The sequence below is a fragment of the Scatophagus argus genome, chromosome 21, assembly GCF_020382885.2.
Source record: "Scatophagus argus isolate fScaArg1 chromosome 21, fScaArg1.pri, whole genome shotgun sequence".
NCBI lineage: Eukaryota > Metazoa > Chordata > Actinopteri > Scatophagidae > Scatophagus > Scatophagus argus.
This window is the reverse complement of record NC_058513.1, coordinates 2667600-2676666: the sequence shown is the minus strand read 5'-3', so window position 1 is coordinate 2676666 and position 9067 is coordinate 2667600. Positions and strand designations below refer to the sequence as shown.

The following is a 9067-nucleotide window of genomic DNA, read 5'->3' as shown; positions in this document are numbered from 1 at the left end:
GTGCTCATCACAGATTGCTTTTCTGTATGTATATGCTTTTCTTCAATTGTCCAAAAATAACAGATGCATTTGTCAGAACTGAACTTTGACTGAGGGTGAATCATTTTTCTTGAGCCAAAAAATAATCAGTACTTTGCACAGATATTCTACTGCACTGATCATTTTGATGGGAATGTGAGATGTGGTATATTGGGGTTTTATTATTTAATGTATCAACTAGAAAACAAACCTTGCACCAATGAATTAATAACACTTTTTAAGAGAAGATAAGATTTCTTTTATTGTCCCACAATGGGGAAATTCACAAAAATTAAAATAATTAACATAAAAATAATCTCTAAATGTAAGAAAGTGAACAACTGAATCAGCAGTGCAGATGTTCTTGCAGCTGCCTACATAGTCTACATTCAGGAAGGACAAGCAACAATCAGAACTGCAAGACAGTTTCCTTCAGCGTGAGACATAATCTAATTGATTCCCAAACAGGAATAGGTTTAGATCACATCAGAGAGTAAGACTTTTTATTGCTCTTACCTGATTTGTCTCTTTAAGTTGCATCGGGATGGGAGATGTTTATACACAGTGTGTGATTTTTACATTGATTATCTGCTTGAGAATTTCAGTAGCGTTTTACTCTGAGCATACTGATTTGTGAAGGCTGTTTCACATTTGACTGCACGTACCGGAACTCTTCAAAGTCGACCTTGTGAGTGAAATGTTTCTTGCTCATATTTTGCTGTTTCAGGGGGTTTCAGGTGGGAATACTCAGTGGCAGATTCTCCTCATAAACAAGGACACAATAGAGAGAGTGGTTCAAAAACAAATGTTTCTCTAAGAAACCAAATGATAACGTTTTTATTCTAGAAGATTTGCATTATAAAGTTAAATTCTGGCCTTTAGAATGGTAAGCTCATACTGGGCCTTTGTTGAGCTTTTCTGTCTCAAAAACTTTTTTTTCTTCAAATTTGTCCTTCAAAATTGTCCCCTCCGAAGGTTCATCGAAGGTTTAGGTGTATCTCTTGAGGTAAAATGGCTGAAAATTAAATTCTACAGCCTGATTTGTGACTATTTTCTAATATTTTGGAGATTAATTTACTTTAGTTTCTCGATCCTGTCAAGTTAAAAGAAGAGCCGGAATTCGAAAAGGTCCCTGAGGCTGTAAAAAAACGTGGATGGTACTGGTATTAACCAGCAGATGTCGCCACCACACAACTATACTGTGTTGGGAGTCTTATTCAGTCAGAGTCCCTGATGAGGCTCTTGGGAGTCACGTGCGGGGGAAACAAGCATTTTCCTTAGGTTTATAATATCCAGAAGTGTCAACATCAAAAACAGTTAGATCTAAATATCAGGAAAAGTAAACTAAACAGGGGTCTCTTTATGTGATTATTGGAGAGTCTAACAATGAAAACTCTCCCTAATTTAAATTATTTATCAAAGGATTTATCTCTATTTATTAAATTTGTATTACTGGATCCTAGTTATGTAGCAATAGATTAAACAGCCACATCACTCTGTAAAGTTGGTAGGAGTAAAGAAAGATAATAAATTCTATGATAGGAGAAGTTATGTAATTGTGCTTCCAAATTAAAAACATAAACAGGGGATAGAGTTACAAAAAGACTGCAGCTCAATACATAATCTAACGGTAAATTCCCCTTTATATGCAACAAATACAAACAATCGTTGGCAAATGACACTGCAAACATGTAAAAAAAAAAATAAATACAAAATTTAACAAGCAAAATGTAAATTATTGTGATACCGCGTTCAACGAGAGCTTTACTTTGAAAGTTTTTATCGGAAGGTGCATTGGTGCGACTGGCTTGACGATGGCTCCTCTGTCTCGTGCTGTCCAGCGCTCTTCCCAGCAGTAACTCAACTGTGAATTTCTCTGTCACCACCTGCAGCTCGCCGCCTACAACAGGTGAGGACGCTCCTTTCCATGTAAACTTATTTATCCAGGAAAAGCTAACTGAAATGACCTCAGCGTGTACGCGTAACGCTTTGTATAAATGGAAAGACTCGTGTTCTTGGACTTTTGAGTGTCTGGGAGTTAAACATCTTGACAGTTGAGAACATTGTATCAATGATTGAGACTGACAGGTTAGCTAGCTACCGAGGAGAGGCTGCGAGTATGGAGGATTTACACGGCGAGTAGCAGCGGACATGCCTTAATAAACGTATCCAAATATACAGCCTAGCTGCCCGAATTTCAAACGGCTCTTTCCTCAGCTGCCGGCTGAGTTTCGCTGGTAATCCCATGGTTGTTGCCAGTACTTCACGGTAAGGTATCCCGGCGCTGTCATTTTATCCGCAAGCAAACGGTAGAACATATATAATAACTTTAAACGAACCTTCAGTGCTTTCTTGAAAATTCGGGATATATGTAAACCACCGCAGTAAACCTTATTTAAGTAATATGTCAACTTTTAGCAACTGTTTCATCCCTCGCGTTATCACCCCTCAGTGCGTTTTGGTGGATAAGTATCATATGAACAACAGGCGAATCAGTTGAGGTGTTACTTTTACGATGTTCCTACATATTTATTTATATGATGTCTGCCGAATGTACAAGCAACAGTTGTGATTTATGAAAGGTCTTTAAACTTCGCATAATAAATGCTCAAGTTTGCCGACAAACCAGGTGGGATTAAATTGCCTTAGTTGAAAAAGGGAGTTTGGTTTTAAATTATCTGCATATAATTGAGCAGCGTGTTACAACTAAACTTGTGCTCCAAAGCATACTGTTGAACTTTTTAAACAAATGCTTAACATCTTAATTCTAAGAAGTCAAAACAGTGACAATAAATTGAAATGCTTTCATTCTGCTTGTAAATAAAATCGGTTTCACTTGATTAGAGTGAATAGTCAGAACATAAAACTGAAGAATTACACATTCATGGCCTTTCTTACACATATGACACTTGTCACTTAGGATCTCATGAGAAGGTCACCCGTAGCTACAGAACTCCTTTTCACTACTGTTCTGCACTGACATTTAGACTAACAAGGCCATTTTGGACTCCTTGTTTACATCCTGGCTCATGTTAGTGAGGGGGCTATGCAGTTGTTTACAGCCTGGCAAGGTGCCTGGCTAGTTTTAGATCATGTGTCAGTGCAAAGACATGCATTGGCATCTGCTGCTGGGCTACACTGCTGCATGATCACACCTAGTAATGTTGAGTAATATCTGAGCTATGTGTCCAAAGAGCCCTGCTGGGAGACCAGATAGCCTACTCCTGTATTTGACTTGCAAATACAGGTTATGAATGCAGACTCACCTAAAGACTAAAGCTTGCTGCTGAAATAAATTATTATTATGGAGGATGTTTGTCATGTGTATTGAGATGTCAAGGAGAATAAAAGTGTTTCTGAGGTCTACTAAAAATACAAAATTCAGCTGACATTCTTTTAAATCCCAAAACGTCTGGTTGCTGCTTAATTTCCCCATTAGTAGTAACCACTCCCTGGGAAAGGCAGATGCAAACACCATCTCCTCCAAGATTTTTAGCTTAAATAGCTTATAAATAGCTATAGCTTATTGGGAGTCCTAATTGTGGTTTTGTTTTGCACACAGAATGGGCTCCTGTTGTAATTGGAGGCTGTGTGGCTCACTGAAACAGCCTGTTTGATGTTGCCTCAGTAGTAAAAACAGAAGGACTGTTTTTACACTTGTGTCTCAGTTATTTCCTCTCCCTGTAGCATTGCTTCTTCACTTGCTGTCCCGTGTGATTGAGATCTCAGGCAAATTGGTTTTGAATCAGCTCTTCCTCACTTTCATTCTCGGAGAAGAAAATACAAAACTTTTTCCAAAGATGTAATTTGGCAGATGGCCAGACACAACTTTGACTGAAATGATGCTTCCTTAAAGTCAGGGGAATGTTATCAATGGATGGAGACATTATTCCTGCACGGAAAGAGTAACAGATTAGCTGCACGTTCCGGTAGCACAGGGCTTCCTGGTTCTGAGAGAGGAAACAAATGTTGGGTCAAGTTTATACCACATGCCTAATTCTGACAGCATTCCTCTTTTAAAAAGTGTTTTTGTTTTGATTACTACTAAAGTGGAACGCTTTAATGTGACGCTCATGCTTTGAGAAGGCACAAGAAGTTCCATTTCCTCAAATGTAAGGATTTGCTAGTTTAAATGAAGCCAGACATTTAAATGCATCATCACAGTCAACTGGAAACTGTAACGGTCATTTGCAGAAACTGTTTTTTATCAGCTGAAGTACAGTGGCTTGCGAAACTATTTGGCCCCCTTGAACCTTGTGACCTTTTTCCACATTTCAGGCTTCAAACATAAAGATATAAAACTGTAATTTCTTGTGAAGAATCAACAACAAGTGGGACACAATCATGAAGTGGAACACACTTTATTGGATATTTTAAACTTTTTTAACAAATAAAAAAACGAAAAATTGGGCGTGCAAAATTATTCAGCCCCTTTACTTTCAGTGCAGCAAACTCTGTCCAGAAGTTCAGTGAGGATCTCTGAATGATTCAATGTTGACCTAAATGACTAACGATGATAAATGGAATCCACCTGTGTGTAATCAAGTCTCTGTATAAATGCACCTGCACTGTGATAGTCTCAGACGTCTGTTTAAAGCGCAGAGAGCATCATGAAGAACAAGGAACACACCAGGCAGGTCCGGGATACTGTTGTGGAGAAGTTTAAAGCTGGATTTGGATACAAAAAGATTTCCCAAGCTTTAAACATCCCAAGGAGCACTGTGCAAGCAATAATATTGAAATGGAAGGAGTATCAGACCACTGCAAATCTACCAAGATCTGGCCGTCCCCCTAAACTTTCAGCTCATACAAGGAGAAGACTGATCAGAGATGCAGCCAAGAGGCCCATGATCACTCTGGATGAACTGCAGAGGTCTACAGCTGAGGTGGGAGAATCTGTCCATAGGACAACAATCAGTCGTATACTGCACAAATCTGGCCTTTATGGAAGAGTGGCAAGAAGGAAGCCATTTCTTAAAGATATCCATAAAAAGTGTCATTTAAAGTTTGCCACAAGCCACCTGGGAGACACACCAAACATGTGGAAGAAGGTGCTCTGGTCAGATGAGACCAAAATCGAACTTTTTGGCAACAATGCAAGACGTTATGTTTGGCGTAAAAGCAGCACAGCTCATCACCCTCAACACACCATCCCCACTGTCAAACATGGTGGTGGCAGCATCATGGTTTGGGCCTGCTTTTCTTCAGCAGGGACAGGGAAGATGGTTAAAATTGATGGGAAGATGGATGGAGCCAAATACAGGACCATTCTGGAAGAAAACCTGATGGAGTCCGCAAAAGACCTGAGACTGGGACGGAGATTTGTCTTCCAACAAGACAATGATCCAAAACATAAAGCAAAAGCTACAATGGAATGGTTCACCAAAAAACATATCAAGGTGTTAGAATGGCCAAGTCAAAGTCCAGACCTCAATCCAATTGAGAATCTGTGGAAAGAACTGAAAACTGCTGTTCACAAACGCTCTCCATCCAACCTCACTGAGCTCGAGCTGTTTTGCAAGGAGGAATGGGCAAAAATATCAGTTTCTCGATGTGCAAAACTGATAGAGACATACCCCAAGCAACTTGCAGCTGTAATCGCAGCAAAAGGTGGCGCTACAAAGTATTAACTCAATGGGGCTGAATGATTTTGCACACCCAATTTTTCATTTTTTATTTGTTAAAAAAGTTAAAAATATCCAATAAATTTTGTTCCACTTCATGATTGTGTCCCACTTGTTGTTGTTTCTTCACAAAAAATTACAGTTTTATATCTTTATGTTTGAAGCCTGAAATGTGTCAAAAGGTCACAAAGTTCAAGGGGGGCAAATAGTTTCGCAAGCCACTGTATATGTGATCAAATACATCTGCATTAAGATAATATCCGCTGATATATTGTGTAATTTATTGGCCAGGCTCTATAGGATTGTTTTCACTGAGGTAATTTTATCATGCCACAGTAGGCAAAGCAGAAGTGTAAATAACAAAATGATTTCTGAATCTAAAATCTAACATTATTTACACCACTACTATGTGATCAAAGAATAGATAAGGGAAAGTACCAATCTGAGCAAGCCTTCTATGCCAGCTTTAGGTTCTTGGCTGTTTTCTGCAGTCTGTGCTACAGACACATTTCTGTCAGTAACAAAGTGGTACAGAGGTGTGACACTCTTCGCTGTCATATGGTGGTGAGTCATAGTTATGGTAATGCGACAGAGAAGCTGGTGTTTTTTTGAATGTATGTTTTGTTTTTTGTTTTTTAAAAGGATTGTGGACTTAAAGTAATTTCTTTCTGTCTCTTTCTTTTCAGCATTCACTTTGCAGTGTAATGGCAGATTGGACTGCTGCTGCCTCTAGTTTGACAGAATCCTGCTGCGAGCCACTACACCCCTGCTAGTCCTACTGTAACTCCACTCTAACTCCCATCAGAGACAATGGACCCAAACAAGACTATAAAGACCTCCTGGACCAGTTTATCTGAGGCTCCTTCATGCTGCTAAGACCTGTATTCACAACATCATCTCATGGCTCAGATTCAGCAGCTTCACCTGTGAAGTTGCTGAAACAGTTTGCCTGAAAAAGCACTGAAGAGACAAAACAAAAACCAAAAAAGAACAGCGGCCCTTGGTTGTTGACTGTGAGCAGGTTGTGTCTCTGTGGTTAGGTCTGTAATCATGGGGAAAGAACAGGATTTGCTGGTGGCAGTGAAGAGTGGAGATCTTCTGCTGGCACACAAGCTCCTCTCCAAAGTCAAGTGCAACAAAACCAGTGAGTATGGCGCAAACAGAGGCAGAGGGATATATGGTTTGAGTTGTTTTATCAGGAGATTTTTGTTTGTTCTGTTCTTTGCTCTGTTCTTTCGTAATTGTTTCCACTAGGAAACAGAACTTAGATAGCAGAGCCGGGGCTGTTATTGTTTGAGATGTAGTCGTTTCTTCTGACCCAAGTGCAGTTTCCTGGCGATAACCACAGGATCGGGTTCAGCTGTGGACACAATCGCAGACCCCTCCAGCAGTCAGGTCGGGGACAATTTGAAACTAAGTGGATTCAAACTGCAGCACAACCCTAGTTAATCTCCTAAATGCAGACCCCTGTAGCTCGTGCATCTTGCTGTGTGGGTTGTTCGGGGCTTTCTTCTCTCAGAGTTTCTTATCTGTGTAGATTTCAAGTCAGGCGACAAGCGAGCTCGCTTTACAGTTGCATTGTTGTAAATGACAGGGTTCTCTCTTATCCAAGCCTGGGGAAAGTTGAGGCCAAGCAGGCTGTGAAGTTGAAGCCTCTCTTTGTGGCGTTATCTGTTCTGGGCTTTCATCAGTACGGCTGGCTGCTTTGTGACAAGCAATGGGAACAAAGCTGTGGCTGTCAGGAAAAAGCCTGTTACACACTTTACACAGTACAGAGAGAACGAGGACTGCTTGGCAGAAAATATTAAAAGTGATATTGTCTGTTTTTGTACTGCTGTGTTCTTCTGTATTTGAACATCCAATGATTGCCAAACTGGCTGGGGAAAATGCAGCTGAGGAATATGAATGAGTAATGTTCTGTTGTTTTAGAAACTACCATCAAAGTGCCCTTGAGCAAGGCATTTGTATTTGTTTTGGAGGAGCAGCTCAGCAGCCAAATACACATCACCATCTGTGTTATGCAGCTCCCCAGGTGAGAATTATGGAAGATAAGAAAAAATGACGTGAAATCCTTAAATACGTCCAAAATTAATACAGATGCTTGAATCAATAAATGAAAGAATAAACAATATAGAAGTGAAACAAATAAATACAAGCAAACAACCAATACAGAAAAAAGTGAATTTTTAAACACTTAACAGAAAAGGCTTCTGTGCCTGCTGCTAAAATGTTGGAGTTGATATGAAATAGCTGAAATGGTGAAACAGCTGTAGGTTTAGTTGAAGTGACAGTCAAAATAGAAATACTGAAAGAAGCTGATGTAACAGTTAAGAAAGAAGAGCTGAGAGGGGCATTGCAAATTAGCCTGGGCAATAAATGCTGTGGTATGTGGCATCGGATCTTGTCCTCCATAGTAATATGGAGGGCATTGCAGAGTGTAACTGGGTTGTGTGTTCCAACTCGTTGGAATTGGACCTCCGCCAAGCAAACACAGCAGCAGACCGCATATATAATGAAAAATAAGATTGTATACTTTGTCTTTTTGGCTCATCTTTTCGGCATCTGCGAACACAGATTATGGACAAAGATGCATGTGTGTGGGGGGAAATAAGTGTTGAATTGTTGCACACATGGATGGAAAATGCCATTTGTTGTGTATCTCTGTAAATCCTAGTCGCTCCCACATAGTGCTGATCCTCGAGGACCCTCGCAGGATGTTGTCAGTGGTGAAGTCGTTTGTCACTCCAGTCAGAGCAGCGACGTCTGACAGCAGCACAGCAGATGCTGCGGCTGACTGCGAGGGCTCTGCAGATGGACTCCACTGTCTCCATTTACAGAGCTGCCCTGTCAATAATGGCTGATTGATTGGTTAGGAGTGACCTGCTTCGAGTTTTTAAAAGCAGTTACCCCCAAAGGGTTATGTCACGTACTAGTACTAGGCAGATCATTTATTTTAATTACTTTTTTTATATAAACTCTGACTATTGAATTGTATCATTAAGTTGAAATTACAGTTAAGAATGTTTTTATATCGTGATGCAAAATCAATTTTTGCATGTTTGTGATCGTAAGGTTTGTGTCATCACAGCAGTAACAAATGAATACAATTCCACAGCACTGAGAGTTGGGATGAATATGGGAATAATCTTGATAACAGTCACCATTGGACTACATGGTAACATCAAGACTATGAGTCCACTGCTGCAGTGTCAGCTCTGTGAGGCACAGTGGTGCTTTGAGACAAATGTTAATGTAATCACAAGCTCAAGGAAAACATGTGCACATTGCTCATATTTATCTGATAATGTTTATCACGTTCCCCATCTTTTTCTAGAGTGTAAGCATGCAATCATTGCATGCTATGTGCCACTGAAAGCAATGCTCAGTTGGAATTGTTGATGTCATTATTTTTACAGGTGTATGGC

General features: G+C 40.0%; 1 protein-coding gene across 5 annotated transcripts in view; it reads left to right on the top strand.

Moving 5' to 3' along the window:
- The first annotated feature begins 1791 nt into the window (after positions 1 to 1791).
- Positions 1792 to 9067, top strand: part of LOC124052195 (caskin-2-like) — a 50945-nt gene continuing 43669 nt past the window's right edge. For 4 of the 5 annotated variants that reach the window (XM_046376155.1, XM_046376154.1, XM_046376153.1 and 1 more), the window contains exons 1-2: positions 1792 to 1927; positions 6329 to 6786. In XM_046376155.1, coding sequence (XP_046232111.1) covers positions 6693 to 6786 — 94 coding nt within the window. In that variant the 5' untranslated portion in view covers positions 1792 to 1927; positions 6329 to 6692. Of the gene's footprint in view, positions 1928 to 1958; positions 2287 to 6328; positions 6787 to 9067 lie in introns of those variants that run through there. The other variant, XM_046376152.1, reaches the window with a different exon arrangement.